The sequence below is a fragment of the Pectinophora gossypiella genome, chromosome 12 (assembly GCF_024362695.1).
Source record: "Pectinophora gossypiella chromosome 12, ilPecGoss1.1, whole genome shotgun sequence".
NCBI lineage: Eukaryota > Metazoa > Arthropoda > Insecta > Lepidoptera > Gelechiidae > Pectinophora > Pectinophora gossypiella.
The window spans coordinates 6,648,736-6,668,165 of NC_065415.1; the positions used below are offsets into that span (position 1 = coordinate 6,648,736).

The 19,430-nt window shown below is 35.7% G+C and overlaps 1 protein-coding gene across 1 annotated transcript; it reads right to left on the minus strand.

Annotated features, from left to right (window-relative positions):
• Nucleotides 1–13,074: 13,074 nt before the first annotated feature.
• On the minus strand, nt 13,075–14,184 carry LOC126371118 (NADH dehydrogenase [ubiquinone] 1 alpha subcomplex subunit 13-like). The gene is made up of 2 exons (XM_050016332.1): nt 13,864–14,184; nt 13,075–13,212 (listed from the first exon to the last, which is right to left on the minus strand). The coding sequence occupies exons 1-2, from the start codon at nt 14,182–14,184 to the stop codon at nt 13,075–13,077; spliced, it is 459 nt and encodes a 152-aa protein (XP_049872289.1).
• Between the last annotated feature and the right edge of the window lie 5,246 nt (nt 14,185–19,430).

The window sequence follows — 19,430 nt, forward strand, 5'->3', positions numbered from 1 at the left end:
GTGTTAGTGACACCGTAACGAATACTGAGGGGGGTGATTCAGACTATGGTTCTAAGTTTATATCAAGTGGAATTTCTTCTCGGAAAATTCATGAAAATGCTACTGTTATTTTAATTATTTTAAGTTCCATACTTTTGCGACGGAAAATTCTACTTTATTAATAATATCAAGTGGAGCCGTGGTCTGAATCGCCCCTCAAAGTTTCCGTTACCATGTCACTAACATCCTGTATATTATATTAAGATGAGATGCTGTGTGTTTGTAAGCACATCACTTCAAAATCCTTGGACCAATTCGATATAGGTAAGTACCGTTTTTAATATTCATAAACATAATAACATATTAGTTAAATTAAATAAAATAAAAAATAAAAATAGTTAACAGTAAATTAAATAAAATTACAGTACTATTGTAATTTGAACAAATTTCATTTAATCGACTTGATTTCCACTTTTAATTCAACGCAAAAATCAGTACCTTTTTTTCGATAGTACCCTAAATACCATAATTTAATTCCCACTTGTCGTACGGGTATGTAACTTAAACTCTGATCGATTTTATGTGCACTAACATTACTAAATTGGTAGACGCCTTTATAAATTGTGCAAGTCTTTGGATCATATTTCACATTTGATACTTCCATAAAAAATTTTGCAAACATATTCCTGCAATTCATTCCTTTATATTGGAAGTTGAAACTTGACACTTGTCCTTTTCTCTCGGTCCCGGATTTGAAAGTCATAAGACCTGTCATGTTTTCCAAGAATGTTATATTTCCATTTATAAATTCTGTTCCATTAACTTTCACAAGTAGAATTTTGGATCGAATTAATGGATGTTTGTTCCACGGTGGATCTGCGGCCTTGCAATCTCCCAAACTTAATAAATGAATCTGGTGAGTGCTGACGCACATTTTAATTAAAATAAAAAAATACGAACACCAATTCAATATCCATATCATTGTTACCGATATCAATATAGACTGTGCAATGTAGTAAGAGAAAATCTTTTTATATTTTGTTTACAAATATAAAATAACGATTATAATTTGAATTAACATTTATAAAGGGATAATCTAAACAACATTAAAATCTACTTAAACACTCGTTATGTATCCAATGAGTATATATGGGTATAAACAAATGGTTGCTAAATGAGGCGAAGGGAATCCAACCTTTGATATTAACGTAAGTACGCATGATCTATACAGGTGGTCCAGAGGTTCACGTTCAAAATGAAAAATTAGATAAAGGGGCTACCAGCAACACCCCATTTTATGTTCAGCAATTATTAACGGTTAAGAAGATATGACCCATTTTGTACCTTTTTCAAGATTTTCTATTTTAGACAGAGATAGCGACAAAATAATGAATTTTGGTGTATTAACAGCGCACAACTTATATAATTACTATTATTAACTTACTAACTATATATTATTTTATATTACAGGCCAATTATTTGTAGTGTGTATGTGTGTTTTAGTACTAAAATAAATTTTAATGATAGAACCCACTCTATAGATAGTCGTCTTTATGTGTTGGGATAGCCCTAAATATTTTCCGTAACAGAAATGTATACGTGACATAGGAACAAATCCTGTTTTAGTTAATGCATCCTGGTAAATATCTACTTAAATTACGGCAGGCTCTTAAGGAATTTACAACATCTATTTAAATTTTTACGAGTCTCTAAAGGCTAAAAGACCTACCTACTTACTTACTCGTAGTTAAATTTTCCCGAGAAAGTATTTTTTGCACAATTATGTGCTTTTTAAGGAGGGATTTTATTTGTGATAGCTTAAATATAATATCACATTTCCGAATTAATTTATTTACTTAATGTATAATATTATGGTCCCAGCGATGTCAACGTTTTTACTCCCACATAATAATAATTGATGGTCTGTTTCCTTATGTTTTAGTGCAGTAAAATATTACAGGGTGTTAGTGACATCCAGACCATAATTCTGGGTTGATATCAAGTGGAATATTCCGTCGCTCCATTGGACTTGATCTCTATCAAGCTCGAGATTGGGTTAGTTCTCCAGAATCTATAAAATGACCGTGACAAAATTTTATCATGTTGCGCGTATTAGCCCAACTGGTGACATAATTGCTTTTTAATTGTTGACAACACGACACTCGGAGGACCAATGTTGGAGGCGGTAAACTCCTTTCAGATGCTGTTAAAGTGGATTGTATTGGATAATCTACGAAATTATTTACATACTTAAGAGAAACAAGAAAACTTGGCTCGCCGGCAAAGTCCATGGTGTAATATTGCCAGAGCAAAATAATATTACATTAATAAATATATTCTGACTTTGATGTTACCAACAAAACCAAGTAAACGCCTTTCACAAAATCCTATTCGGATGTGATTTTTGTTAATTAAATCCCGCGATAGACAGATACATAAACATACATTAGCCTATATACGTCCCACTGCTGGGCACAGGCCTCCACTCAATCAACCGGAGGGGGTATGGAGCATACTCCATCACGCTGCTTCAATGCGGGTTGGTGGAGGTGTTTTTTGGGCATTAGCCCTAGAAACACCTACTAGTCCCGTTGTTCCCGAGCTAGCGTAGCGTAGGTCCCGGCTACTAAGCCGGGATCAACCCGAAGCACGGAATCATCTTTCTTTTTCGGACAATCACGTGATTCAAACCTGAAAAGTCCTTACCAAACAAAGGACAGCACATAAGAATATGATTTCAAAAAGCTTTTTTCGCCAAAGCGACGATGTGTGACTCTATCCACCATCACAGGGGTGAGTTGTATATATATCATTATTATATAAATATCTGCAGATATATGTTGTAAGTGTACAATATACCTCCTATTTCTCTTCTTCTATTGTGTGGGTTGTGAGGTGAATTACCAACCCCATCAACCCACGTGTCAGCGTTACTATTGAGGCGCCAAAGGCCCCTGATATGGCTCATGAAACGACTACTTACTTACACCAGTAAGTAGTAACCGGGACCAACGGCTTAACGTGCCTTTCGAAGCACGGATCATCTTACTTTCTGGACAATCAGGTGATCAGCCTATAATGTCCTAACCGAAATAGAGATCACAAAGTGATTTTTGTGATATGTCCCCACCGGGTTTCGAAACCGGGACCTCTGGATCGTGAGCGCATCGCTCAACCACTGGACCACGGATGCCGTGTAAAATATATCAAACTAATAGAAGTGCTGCGGCGTGAACGATCCGTCTAGATATGTCAAGATTTTCAAGCTCATCCGTCGTTCGTTTTCTGAATACTGAACGAAATGGATGATGACGGGATGTAATATGATTCGAGGTATTTTGAAATAGGAAACTTGATTCGCACTTTTGATTCTCACATCGATCAAGTCGCACTCTTTTAGTAATAAGAAATTATTGTAAAAAAAGTTTTTTTTTTGAGTCCTTCGGCTGTAGCCTTACTCATTCATACAAGAATTGCATGTTGAATGCTAGTAGCTCCGGTTATTTACCTTGATTACTAATTAAAACAATTATTATAATATATTAAGCAGCTTTACACTTCCCCTCAATCGACCGAAGGGGGCATGGGACATTCTGCACCACGCTGTTTCACTACCAGTTGGTGGAGTTGTTTTACGACTTATGACGGAACCAACAGTTAACGTGCTCTCCGAAGCACGGGATCATTTTACTTTTCCGAAAGAGACAGTCTTTCAAAGTGATTTCGGGTTGATGGAGGTATCCGGAACCAACGGCTTAACGTGCTCTCTAAACCACGGAATCATTTTACTTTTACGGAAGAGACAGTCTTACAAAGTGAAATCGAACCTGGACCTTCAAATCGTGAGCCAAACGCTCTGACCACTAGACCACAAAGGTCGTTGCAGATGTCGTGTGTTTTTTTAAAGAATAATAATGATGTTGTTTGCCGGTCATTATAGTTATTGACTTTCCTCAAAGTGGATAAAACAATTTTATCACAATGACCGACTACAAAATACAATCGTTCTCTCAATCAAGTAGAGCAGTAAACAAAATATTTGTATCACATAATATTTCCATTTGGGTTACTAAGGTGTACAACCATCCCATGATGTACCCACATAAAAAAAATATTTAAAGTATTCATTATTACCTCCATAATATATTTTATTCAAGCTTAACATCTATTATTTCCCGAAGAACCATTCAGCACAAACAACCGAGTATGAATGTGTGTTTTACAACCATCTTCTAAAGTGCGATAAATATCCTTTACACGTAACATAATAAAAACATGAAATACACAATAAATTCGCCATAATACCTAGTGCGAAGTCATAAAGTCGGCAACCCTCTTTGTTTACAGCTTTCGACAAAATGAAACTTTTCTTACGAAATAAGCTATTTTACGGTTGTCACGTTTGCAGATATTTATTCTTGGCTGTAATATTCATGGCAGTGTTTGATAATCTTTCGTTCTGTGGTGTCCTTGGTAATCATCAAGTCATCATTACTTTGTGATCCCTAGTTTAGTTAGGACATTACAGGCTGATCACCTGATGTACTTCGGAAGGCACGTGAAGCCGTTGGTCCCGGTTACTACTTACTGATGTAAGTGAGCAATCTTTACATGAGCCATGTCTGGGGCCTTTGGCGGCTCAATAATAACCCTGACACCAGGGTTGCTGAGGTTGGTGATCCACCTCACATCCTACACGATAGAAAAAGATCAAGTGAAGAAATTCTAAGAAATGGCGAATCCAGGCTCCGGTATTTGAGGAGATAAGCATCGAAGTCATTTAAGTTTTTTGTACTTACATGGAGCATGGAGTGAAAACGCGGGGAAGGGATAGACCTCCAAGACCATAGATCGATGACTTCCGGAGTTATGCAGGCCACGGTTGGATGCAAAGGACACACAACCTCCGATATTAGAGAAGAGAAGTAGAGGCCTACATTGCTGGATAAAAAGACAGGCCACAATAATGTTGATGATAAAAAAGAAAGAAATTGGAAATATCAAGTCGCTACTACTTTTCTTCCGTCTTATTAATATGTTTTAAGTAAATATTATGTGTGTGTGAGTATGTGTGTCTCTGACTCGTGGCTAATGTTTATGTTTTATGTACTGAAGTGTGTGTTTCTTTCCACCCTGATACAGGATTACGAGCGCTGATTGTCTCTCAAGATACAGGTCCCCTAGTTTGAGAGACAGGATTACCTTCTGCTTTTAAATAGCCACCATCATAATTATATAAACTGTCAACGTAATTGTCAATTATATGTAAATTGTGTGTGGAAATAAAACTTTTAATTATTTATTTAGTTACATGTTTATTATGCACATTCTAAAAAAATAAAAATGTGAAGAATTGAAAACTACATGGAACAGTTAGCCCGTCATGATTGCAGTAATTCGGCTTAAATTACACCCAAAATTTACCCCACTTGCAAATAAGTATATGAGACTCGTTGGTCGTGTTCACGAAATAACTGGATTTAAATAAGAATTTCGGTTGCTATACACGGAAAACTGCGAAATAAACCGTTTACTTTTTAATTAAGATTACCCCTATGGAGAATGAAGAGATTTAAGAAAATGGGGCAAAACCATGAATAATGAAAATGAGGAATTAGAAACAAAAAAAAAAAACATTTGTAATGTTTAGATTGTTAATTTACAGCTCAATTTTCGGAAACATACCCAAGGATCACCGCATATTTAAAAAGATTTGAAAAAAAACTTAAATGAATTACAGCTAATGATACGCCATACGCAAATTAGTTGAAACTAGAATGAGGTTAGTGAGGCTTTCAATTTCTAATTTATAATTTTCTTTAAATCATAATAATATTACAATTATTATTACCTTTCTACTAACGTGTGTTGTCTCAACTTACATATCAAATATTATATTAAATTATGGAGAGAAACGAAATGAGACGATGACTGAATGTCGGGTACGGAGAAACAGACAGTATTAAAACTCAGAGCTCAGACTGACGAAATCAATTATCAAATTTAGACACGTCTCACTTTCCCATTCACTATAAACTTGGATATTACAAGACCAAATGATGAACCTTCCGAGTTAAATAAACATGAAACTAGAAGCGTAATTTGATGTACAATTTCCATAGACGTCGTATAACAAATAGACGACCACCATCATAACCTGAAGATTTGACATGTACCGTTTTTTACAGAAGTGAAAGCCCGCGAAGGCTAAACTAGGTCACGTACCTCCGAAACGGAGCATAGTAACTCGCTAGCCACAACTAGAGATCGATGATGCAACAAGCGGCGGCGTTAAGGACCCCTATACCGACCCGGCCGGCGTGGTCAACGATTTCCCTCATTCAGCACTTATCGCTATCGATCCACTGGGGTCGATTGATTCTTTCAAATATTTTTCTTCTCAGACGACGCCCTGACCCGAGGTTCGCGCCCAACTGGGCATCCTCAGGCCTGTTGTCTTAAACGTTGTACCGGGTGAGAGCCTTCAGCGCTCCCCATTTGTCCGGCCAAGTAGTTAATGCCATCTGCGGAAAGTCTACAATAAGTCACCTCAAAAAAAAACCCTCGGCTGCGCATCTTGACACGACGGCGTGTAACAGCAACACACATCAGCAACACATCTTTTAAATCAATAAGAGTTTACATTAAAAGTTATTTAATAACTAGAGGAACACATTCAATACCAGACGTTTTTATCATTTAGGTAATCATTACTATTATTTATTTGTTCGTATAAAGTACAGTACAGTGCAATACAATGTTTCATAGGCTAATAACATATTTATAATAGGTAAGGTATAAGCCGCTGCAGTCGAATTAGGTGAAACCTGTATCTCAGCATGCAGCGCCTGTTCCCAACGGATAATAACAACTTAGCCAAATAAATTGTCCTTATTTAGTACATACTTGTTTAGTAACGAAACTGTACACCCATAATGCACTTTATTTGACCAGTCATACCATCTTAATTTGAGGGAACCAACTTATACTATCTATATAACTTAATATATTATGTACTTACAACATGGTTTGGAAATGTTTTAGAAAAACTCCTTAGCGAATGTGAGAATATTCCTTTATAGGATGTCAGTTACAATTTCCTTAAATTAAAATGCCTCGTGTACGTAATACTAGTGAACTAGTTATTATATTGATTGAGATTCTAGTCCTATTTTATTTAATATTCTCCTTGAGTACCTAAAAGACCTACGCTACTCCTAACCTTGATTAAGTCTTCATTTATACTTGAAGTAGGTACTTTTGAAATGTAAATGCCAATCCAAATGAAGGCAAACAATAAGTATCTTTGAATAAATTATAAAAACATATTTAAATTATTCCAATCATTATAAAATATGACAAATTTTAATCATGAAAAGACGCTGCAGACAAAAAATACTTACAAATTAAAGATCGAGAATTGGTGGTATTTTAATTGTGTGGTAACACAGTAAAATACCGAATCGATAACAAAGATAGTCTGGCAAAAGAAATACTTTTCTTTTATAAATAACTTTTACGAGTGGGTGTCATTTTCATCGCGCTACAAAGGCGAAAGCATTGTTTCTTTGAAAGCTTGTCGCATTGAAACGATCGGTCGATGTAGTCTTTGAACCCCTGGGTAGCACTTACCTAGGGCCTCCAATTGGCAATCCGATGAAGTAATTTTGACTATAGCTGGAAAACCCTGACCATAATGTTTGGTCTGAATGTGTATACAAAGTCATAAAGGCGATTGGTCGAGGTTTTGATGGTTTTGGCAGAACTATAAATGAAAAGTTCGAGTAAAGCAATCTGAACAAAATGTAAGAAATTAAGTATTAAGTATAGTAGGATTTGGGGAATAACAATGTTCAAAATTCAAGTTATCTTGAGCTCATTTTCATAGAAATGGAATAGTTAGTTCTCTATATCTCGAACTGCAGAGGGGTTGAATTATTTGAAGAGAAATTATTTTACATTAAATATGGTTCGCGGAGTTCTACAAAATGTTCAGATTATAGTAACAAAAGCTCGTCTTAAATTTTGTACCAGGTGACAGCCTTAGCGCTCCAAATTTGTCCGGCCAAGCGGTGAAAGCCTTATGCGACAAATTTACAATAAGTCACGTAAAAAAGACGAAAAAGACAGTAATTTGCTTGAAGTCTTGAAGGAGCCGTCAAGTCTCAGCGTTTAATGCAATGCATAATTCATGAATTTACCTCTAAATAGATACACCAGGCGGGCTTTAGTGGCCGTAACTTCCCGCGGGTCAAATCCCAAAAGCCGCTAAGTCAGTCCCATTGTCACAGTCTCGCGAACTACACTACTATTGAATTATCATTTCATGCCACAACATTCCCTGCGATTCACGATGCCACCCAAACACTTCCAACCATTTGATAACTGTGCCCAGAATTACACGGGATTGTCCCAAAGGAGAATTAATTTTAGACCCTAATCAAAGTTGTCTCAAGTTACGCAAAGTCAGTTAGACGGGATATAAGCAAAAGCTAGTCCGGAGCTAGACAATACCTATACGTAGTTTAGATAGGCGTGTGTTTGAGAAGTTTCTAGAAAATATAACACAAAATGCCTACAGTTTACGTACAAGAATAATAAAGTAAGTCAGCTTCTGTAAGTAAATTATTCACTTCTGTAATTACTTTTAACAATCAACGTGCCATCGATTGCTTGAAACCATAATGTCAAATACAAAGGTCAAATCAGTAAAACAGTTTGCTGAATTGATGGTGCATTTTTGATGAAAGAATTTCCTTATTAGTTACTTAACCATTGAGTCATTGACATAAATGTCATCAGTCCTTCTATGTTCTTTATGTCCCTCAGCAATCATCGTATTTCCGAATGCAAACGAATGTTCATTTCCATGTCAATTATTAAATTTATCGTGTATCAGAATTAGAATGAAGAACTAAATATGTACTTATTGCAAATAATTGTTTTGTTTTAATTTCCGCGTAAATAACACAACAATAAACCACTTAGTTCTGAAATCAAATTATGATACACGTCAAATCAAATAAGTAAATGTTTACATCGGTATTGGTTTAGTGGGTGCATCGTAATTGTTAATTTTATAAATAACCGCAATACGAGATCTACCTACTCCCCACCATGTATGTTCTATGACACATGACCGACCGGCCCACGACACTGTGCGTATGTGTGTAAGTTATCCAGTGCCTGAAGACTAGTGCGAGTGTCCTGCCTACCCTACAAAAACAGTAAATTAAATTGAAGTACAAATGTCTACTAAGAAGAGCATAGAGCATCACGGACCTTCGCGGAAGAAGAGAGATTTATGTTATCAAGGATAAAGCAAAATATGATAACGGTAACCTTATTTTGTAAACGTATTTTTTGTAACTACGTTTTGTACAAACTTTTACTAAGGTCTAAGAATATTAAAATGTTTTTCCTTAGTAAAGTTTGTTTATTTATATTTTTGGCAAAATGATAAAAAGATCTAAGTAGTTATTTTTAAACTCAACAAGTCTTTTAATTTTAGGGTACGTTCCCACTGAATCTAGAAGAATTATCTGAAATTGTGTGTTATTCACAAAAAAAAAAACTTATTTACTTCCAATTTTCAATAGTTTTGAAAACTAAATAGACGAAGTTTAATGAACTGTAAAATAGATGCTGTGGTTGTTGCATACCTAATTGTTGACCAAAAGTAATTAAGTCAGATGCTCACGTGTAAATGGTCGAGTTTAGCAAGGGTCGCATTTAATTATGGAGGAATAAATCATGTAGCCTCCCCGTTGCGTCGTAAAACATCCGTACAGCCAGTTGCAAAAGCGCAATACTACGAGTTATTGCCTAAAACGGAACGGATTTTCGTAATAAGCAGTTCAGAGTTCCGTATTACTTTAGACGCTTCGAAATTCTGATTGGATTAAAAGTTCGTGTGTTGGTGAATTTGTACTTGCATGTTATGTTTGTCTACCATTATTGTTAAGAATATCGATTGAGATAAATAATACCGAATCATCGAATTCTGACATTGCCGATTGGTAAATGATACCCTCACCTAGGAAATATTTATTCCAGTGTACCTTGAATGGTGGGTTATAAATTATTGTTTCGTTGCTATTTATGTTTTCTTCGTCGTTGAAAAACTCTCAAACACGGGAGTACCTAGGTACTCCATTCAGAGTAACAATAAAGAAACTGAGAGGAAATTCAACAGCATCTCATCCTCGTTCCGTGCATCAACTTTGTTTAAACGTTTCAATTTTTTATCGCGCGCTATTTTTACAATACAAATCCAGTTCACTGCAACTTTTCCGGACCAGGAACTTGGTCGCAAAACCATAAACGAGCAAATACTTTTTTCGAGTTTTTTTCTTGGAATAAGAATAATGCGTCCCAGTGTACCGTGGCTGCAGCTGCAAACTTTCCCTCATCCATTATCTTTCTACTACGTTAGTTTCTTTGCAAAGAGAATCTTTTCAAAACCTAACTGGACTGTATTCAGTTTCGGAAACGAGGGAATTTTAGAATTCTGAAAGAGGGAGGAGAATTTATTCCAATATAAAATATCGCTGAAGGAATCGTAATGACGACTAGGAAATAAGAAGTGCTGCATAGATACTTTGATTTAAATATATAATATACATCTTTGAAAAATCAAATTAACTACAGTTGTAATACTTACCATAAGATATCCTAATGGCCAGTAACACGTGGGTAAAAACCTATTTTGCCTATTTTTCCCATCAGATGTCGCTATTGTTGAGTGTTCTTAAATTTTGACATTTCCCCATGCTATTTGAGTAAAACTGACGAGTAAACAAAAATTTTGTTTTTTTTTACACTACAACCCTTCGCGCAGCGTTTATTTACAAAATCAGTGTTATATTTATTCCCTAAAGATAGGAAGGGAAAAAATTAGAAAAACTTATTATAAATCAGAACTGCTTTTTTTCAACTGATGCCTTTTTTTCGTAACTCATCCTTCAAATGGGATACACTCCACGTTGATCCACATTTTATAGCAATCCATGTCATGTAGCAGTGATGGAACTGTCAAAATTTAGGAACACTCAACATTACTCCCGCCTACATTTGAGCTTCTAGTTTTATCCTCTATTTTTGTCGACGTCTTGTATTTGCCTTAGATTGCTTCGGCTTGGTCGGAAAGAAATCACTGACAATGTAGAGATTAATATAGACAAATAAACAGAATTGGGGAGCGACCTAGGATAAAGGAGTTTCGAGACTTATTGACAAATAAAATACAATACTTGTGGTATTATAAGTCCGTTATAAGTAGGTATATACGTAGATATAAGACGGAGTTGCTACAAGGCCGCAAGAAAAGGATAGGCACAGCAAACAACACATAAAGGATCTACTTAAGTACTAGCAAAGATGCTTAAGAATACATTTGCTTACACTGGATTAGCAGAGTACGTACTTGAAAGAAGTTACGTCTGGAGTACCTATTCGTATTTTTTAGTACGTAAAAAAGTAAAAGCTGATTAAGCAATAAAGAAGCTGTAAAACAAGCTTACTACTTTTTTATTGTTGCACACGAGCAAAACAAGTTTACAAGAACAAAAAATGGGTATCTAGACATCTTTTAACAGCATCAATGAAGAAAGCGGTATTAAAAAGGTATGAAACGCGACAGAGTCACGAGTGCAAAGTTTGGATCTTACATTGGGCCATAAGACCATTCACCCTTTTACAGCGTCATCAAAGTGTCTTCCCTTCCATTAAGTAAGTAGCTTCTAAATAATGTATTTTTTTGTTACCATCAGTAAGGTACAAAAGAAGCAGGTAAGTACTTACCCTTTTCAGTATTTCAACAAAATATTTCAGGGATGTTACGGAGTTCCGTAACCGAAACCAAAACTTCCGGATATCCGAAGTAAAAACCTAACGGCAACCTCAACCGAAACCATTATAAAAGTTTCGGATAATTTCGGATAGGGACAGTTTCTCAATAGGACGTTATGGCAGGTTATTTTTCTGTCCGGCCAATCTGACCACACCGCGTCCTCTGCGTTGTTTATATTTTTATTCCTTTTAAAGTACAATTTTACATTTAGGCCTCATAAAGTCAAATCATTTCTCCGCAATCTAAACTATCAAAAACTAACGCATAATCTGAAATTATTTAATATCCCTGTTCGAAACCAGTAAAAACTATTCCTATATCCGTATCCGAAACAAACGGAAGCTAATATTTTCATGTTCAATAATTACTAATTACATAATTATATCGTGTATTAGAATTCGAATTCAGAATTAAGTACAGAGACAGAGACAGTTGGTATTGTATTGTATTGTACTTTATTGTTTTGACTCCCGCTTGAAAAAAGCAATTGTATGTTTCAAATATGAAATTACATTATTGTTAATTATTATTCAACAAAATATAATTATAATTACGAAAACAAAATACACATCAGGTTAATACTAATAATTCAAATTTAAACATTATGGATTGTGCGATTGTGCGAATTCATGAAAAACGCTTTAAAATACCAGAGTAAAGACGAATTATACTTATTTGAAGATATCGCGTCTTAACACAAACATTGTTTATTTCGTCTTCACTAATGATGAGTAGAGTTACACCCGTATTCTAAGACGTTCACTCGACTCTTATTTATCAACTCAATCCATGCTCAATAAAATGAATGAATATTGGCCCCGATTCCTGCAGACACCTCCTAATTTTACTTTAAGTTATACCTGTCATTTTCTTATCCGCCGAAAAGGAAAGGGACGGATGATTGACAGCTCTTAATTTTAGGAAGAATGAGTAAATGAATGAATAACCTGGGCAAATCAAAACGGTATCTCGCTGGTGTGCAAACCGTTTGACGTGTGCTGTCAACATAATTCTGTCGGGTTATAGGTCAATGTAAAATTTTTAAACGGTTGTTTCAGATTTGTGCTTAAAATTGACGTATGTTCCATAAATTTTATGCTTGTCGATTACCCGTCAATTTCCTTTTCGACGGTTAAAAAAATGACTGATGTATCTTAAAATAAAATTAGATGGTGTTTACAGGAATTAGCACCATTGTATAAAACAATATTATCTAAAGGTAATGAAAAACATAATTATATTAATTAACTTTTCAGCTTCAAGTTGGCTCTACGGAAGAAATGACTTGGTGAGCAATGTGCGAAGTATTCGTGGTAAATAGGTTCTATTAGTTTTTCGGGCTGATACATTTTATATATCGGTTCACCGAAATAAGTTCCAGTCTGAAACAAAAATGAAAATTTACATTTTTACAAGTTAATAAACTGAAAATTGCACTATTCCTTTGTTTTGTCATTTTCTACGTTGATTCAAAAGTCTCATGAAATCACGTATCTGTGGATCCAGGTCAAAGTACCCAAATTAGATGTTTTGAAAATATGTTGTTTCTATTAACCTACCTAACTCACTTTGCAGTGAATGGAAAAGTCGGAGAACATAATCTCCTACATATTTAGCTGTAAAGCCCTTAAGTTCGTAAGTAGTAATTACGGGACTCAAGACATGACTCATGTAACGGCTATATATGTAGTTATATACTTACTTACATCAGTAAGTAGTACCTATCCAAATCACGAATCATCTTACTTTTAAATAATCGGGCGATCAGCCTGTAACTTTCGAACCGAACAAAAGGTCACAAAGCGATTTTTCTGACATGTCCTTACTTGGATTCGAATCCGGGACCTCTGGATCTTGAGCTCAACGCAAAATCACTGGACCATGGAGACTGTCGTTTATCCTAATAATCGTGGGCGTGAGTTTATGTTGGTTATGAAAGTTTATAAGGAATCACCTGATGCAGTGCACATTTGCCTAGATTACACAAGATACTGGTAGGTACTTTAATTATTAGAGCTACTCATTTAATTTACCTTCCATCCAGGTACACCAGCCATCAATTTGTCTTCCTCGTCCCGATTCCGCCTAAGCTGCCTCAAATATTCTCTATCCCTTTCTGCCAAGAGCACTGGATATATCGCCATCTTGCTTGAGCGTAATTCTATTTCGTGTTTCTTGATCTTCTTGTGGTTTAAGGAGTATAGGTAGAGGGCCCCAGCGGTCATAGCAAAGTAGCCAAGAATGAGTTGGTATCCATTGAAGAGATGCGCGCCTGGTACTCTTTTGTATGCGATAGGTTTATAGCCCCCTGGTGGAGGCAAATCTTGTTTTCGAACCCAACATGCAGAGTCCATGTCGACTAATTAGAGATTATCAATAAAATAATTTTTTGGCTGATTTTTGATGGAGAGCAAAAAGTGAGACAAATCTGACGTTTCGTTTTATTTTTGTTGTAATTTTATGGACAGTAAGGAGTATGTATGCGTTCATTACCAACCTTATTTTAAGTTCTATTTTAGAGACAGAATTTATACATATATCTGCTCTGTTCATAATATCTGCTGTTTCCGATATTATTGGCAAAAGCCACTTTAATAACAGCAACCATTTAACAAGCAATAATAATACATTGGTCATAATTATTCACGTTTATATCGAAGTCAGTCAAACACAAAACAATGAGTCCATATTTTGACAATTCTAGTTTGGTAGCATTCGCTAATATTGCAATTATATTGAATTATATTGTTTCCATGCATCGTGATTTACTCATAATTACCATATACCTATTTTGTGATATTCAACAATATTTTTCTGTTATCTATAATGTACAAACAGCATTTAAATACACCCCACCACAGAATTCACAGAATTGGGTAGTTACCTAGGTCAAATATGAATTATGAAAATCTGATTAAGTACTAAATAAAGGCAGATCTAAAGGTGACAAAAAATCTATTTAACTTATTTATGATTTTTCATAGAAGGAAAAATTGAAGGGAAGAGAGGAAGGGGTTGACCTAGGAGAATATTTATGAAACAAATAAAAGAAAAGGTGTGGATCGCGTCGTATCAGGAGGTGAAGGATTCGGCGGGAAGAAGAGAGGAATAGCGATTAGGTACTCCACCGACAAGAGCGCAGCTCTTAAATAAAGAGAGATAGAGAGATGATTTTTAATAAAGAAAAATATAATAATAAGTGCGACATTTTGTCACGTTTTTCTATAATGACACAAATTGATTTCATACAAATTCCATAGTATGTTCGTGTTTTGACGTTTAGTAAAAAGTAACTGATTTGACTAGTTGGAAGTTACTCGATTCTCCTCGTCAACCGGAAAAGGTATAAAAGGTTCTAATTTATTTGCCAGTCAGTCATTTTATTTCGCAGTCGGATTACATAATCCGCCATGTTACAATACGGCTAGCCGTTATCCAAAACAGTGCCATTTTGAATTGCGCCGGGTCACCAGTTAACCGGATTGAATACGGCTGAATGAAAGTCCACCGGAATGTGTTGGCCATTTTACGTTTTTCAACACGGCTAGCCGTAATCTAACACTGCGGGTCAATAGCCGCCTCTTTAGCAGTTTTTAGATCCCATGTCCTGTTTTTGAAAATGGCCGTAATTTAATAAAGCGGTTTATAGAGTCGAACTGCGACATGTACAGGGATAAAGGATACAAGAGGTACAACCATAAAATAATACCTCAAACTCAAAAATTTCTTTATACGGTGGGTAAAGTTACACTTTGTATCGTCAATTTTTAAATAAATATTTTTATGTCGAACGTCTCATCCGATTAAAAAACTAAGTATACCTTTTATCTCCAAAGGTCATCCACAGAGAGAGTGAAATGATTCAACAAAAGGTTTTTTTACCGTTAATAGTAGTCCCTAGTTCCGGGATGTCCAATAAAATGTAGCACAATTTTGGTAACCGTCCAATCCCAACTCTAAATCCACTCTAAATTCAACTTACTCGAGTGATTCCAGTACCCGTTAAAGTTGAAAAGTGGCGTTTAAAACTAGTTGTTTCTAAATCCTGTGAGTCGTATTTCCTAGATCAACGTTAAGCTTTGTCCGTGAGATGTGGTCACATGGTTCGCCGCGGAGTGTGCCGGATGGAGGGGTGGGCCAGATCGCCACTATGTGTGAACAAGTAAATATTACACACTTTGTTCTGAAATGTCACAGAACGTTCACTTGTTTCCATAGTTGGCTGGATGCGGGTGGATACATGTTTTATTTGCTACCGTTGTTTATAATAAACAAACCCGTACTAGGTACTTGGCACACAATCTGCCCATAACACATTCATCCAGTTATAGAGAAGTAGGTATGGTACTATGATACTATGTGTAAGGAATTTTGGACGGTATATGAAAAGTGTTAGTGACATTGTTACGAAAACTTTTAGGGATAATTCAGCTCATTATTCTGAGTTAACATCAAGTGGAATTTTCCATCAAAAACTAAAAAAAAACATAAATTTTGCGACGGAAAATTCCACTTGATATTAACTCAGAATCATAGTCTGAATCGTCCCCCTCAGTATTCGTTACGATGTCACTAACACCCTGTATAATATAATCCGTATTATTATCATTATCTATCAACGGGTTGATGAATGAAGCCTTATTTCTTGTACCCAGCAGTTTCGTGGTACGGTGTTTAACACGTTGGTGGTCAGTTTATCACCATGTTTTGACACAAGTGTTTTATATACACGGATTTGACTATGCTGTCGGCACACACCCAAATCCTGCTTAAAAAGCTTAGGGACGGTACTGAAAAGTATCGGCGTCCGAAAGACGTAATATACGATCCCGACGACCCTATTACTCTACCCATAGAGGCAGCCAATCAGCTCGCGACACCAAACACTTCAGGACCCCGATACCGACCCCGCCGGCGTGGTCGACGATTTCCCTCATTCAGCGCTTATCGCTATCGACCCACTAGGGTCGATTAATTCAGTTCAAATATTTTTCCTCTCAGACGACGCCCTGAGCCGAGGTTCGCGCCCAACTGGACACCCTCAGGCCTGTTGTCTTAAACGTTGTATCGGGTGAGAGCCTTCAGCGCTCCCCATTTGTCCGGCCAAGTAGTTAATGCCATCTGCGGCAAATATACAATAAGTCACGTCAAAAAAAAAAGCTTTCGGCACAAGTATCGAGCTGTAAATACATAGTGACATGAACAGCTACAGCATCGGTGACGTTTTATACAGGAATATACCTGTGTTATTATACAGTGTTAACCATTCTATCATTTCTGTAAAATTTAAAACGACGTGCTTAGCAGTTCTCTCAGATTTAGTGCGTTAAGTACGAACGGTTTGACATTTATGTCAACGAACGTGTTAAATTTTCACAGTTCTTAAAAACGAGTTTTGTATGACTCTCGACCTTACAAATAAAAAATAAACCAGGGTTGAACGTGGGTTTAAGTATTTGACAGCCAAGCAAAGTTCAGTCGAATTGTATGATAATTGGATACAATTTTTCATGGCTGTCAAATACTTAAACCCACGTTTCATCCCTGGTTTATTTTTTATTTTTAAGGTGGTTAGTTTAAACTATGGTCGACTTGAACCTCTTTTATATAAAGCACGATGAATATTGCATGCATTGCAACATGGTAGTTTTATGTTTAAACTGCAGTAGGATCTTGTTTGAGTTCTACAAATCTAAGGATTTTAAAACAAGTCTCTGAAGATTTTACGACGTTTACTGTTTGTTCATTTAAACTGAAACTTATCAAAATTTTACGACGAGAAGAACAATAAAACACAGTTTATATATATAGGTATATCTCGGCAAAGACGCACTGCGGATTTTTTACCTTTATTCATACATAAACTCTATCTTACTTAAATTTATAGTAACATATTATAAAATAAAATTTACTTACTAGTCAAAACGATCAACATGGATTTTACTTGCTTTATGTTATTTCTTCGCCAAAATTTTATTGCAGACCTTAGCTCCCACACGTGATCTGAAGCGAATTAAACAGATTCCAGCGATGTGGGATCAACGGTTCTATGTTTTATTTTCTATTGGCCATCTCTCCCTTAAGGCCATCTATCTCGACCTTGCTCTACAGGTTATGTGAAACTGCAGTAGTTTCGAGTGGATGTTACCTACTGAATTAAGATATTTTTGAATTAAAATTAAATTTGTGAGAGTTTTAATTATAGAAAAACAATAAGCATTACTTTTATTTTAAAATTTTTAAAGGTTTTGAAAAGTTCGTAAATGTATCTAACCTATAAATATTATTTTCACAATATGCTGAGGAAACAAAGGTTAGAGCAACGTTAAGCAAAATGATCGTAGCAACAATTATCAATTCATGTTTTGAAGTAAACAAACATACAAACAAATACAAAAAAAAAATAGGAAAAAAAAATGTTGTCAGTGTCACAAACGTACCACATTCACAAAATTAATTAGAGATACGGTCTTTTTGAAGAATTATGTATTAATTTGTCGTTTATAATTGCTTTTTTGTCAAGTGTTTCCTGTACCGGCCTTTGTACGTACGTTTATTACAGTTTCTTTTCTTGTAAAATTGTTATTTTATTTTTTTATTTATTTCGGATAACAGAAGCACCTCAAAGTTAAAAAGTTATATTATTATTAATGTTGTGCTTATGAGGCCAATTACAGTTATCCAAAAGTTGGTAATAGATGTATAAGGAAATAAACTCTTTATTAAAGTTATATTTTATACTTATAAGTATTACTGAAATAACATACCTATAAGTATAAATATTTCATTCATACTTAGATTATTATCAAATCACTCACCGGTTTGAGCGTCGGGCTCACGATCCGGAGGTCCTGAGTTCTAATCCCGGTGGGCACATATCACAAAAATCACTTTGTGATCCCTAGTTTTGTTAGGACATCACAGGCTGATCACCTGATGTGCTTCGGAAGGCTCGTTAAGCTGTTAGTCCCGGTTACTAATTACTGACGCAAGTAAGTAGTCGTCACATGAGCCATGTCAGGGGCCTTTGGCAGCTCAATAGTAACCCTGACACCAGAGTTGATGGGGTTGGTAATCTACCTCACAACCCACACGATAGAAGTAAGTACAAACAAAAGTTATAAAAAAACGCAATTACAGCCTCATTTCACGAACCTAATCAGTAAATAAAAATCATAGTAAAGAAAGAAGGCCAGACCCTCGAATACAATCTCAATGTGAATAATCTTCCAAGTATAAGCATATGGTTGCATTACGAGTAGGATGGTGCATGCAAACAGAGCAACCAGGATGCGAGCGTGTAAACTTCCATAGCCAAGACTAACTATGTACTTAAACTAATTAACTTAATCATAATTAAACGCTCTCAAGTCTGTAATATACAAGTAGTGCCAACCTTGATCATTTAGTTCATTTCTTTTTTCATTTTGTTAACCTACAAGGACGTATATTGACCAACTTGGAGATGTCCTTAGAAAAGGTTCTGTACGATCTACTCTGAACCGGCGTGCGTGTATGAAACGATTGATGAATGTGGAGGAAGCAAGAGAAGTGTGTCGGGATCGGAGCAAATGGAATTCTATAGTCTCTGCTTACCCCG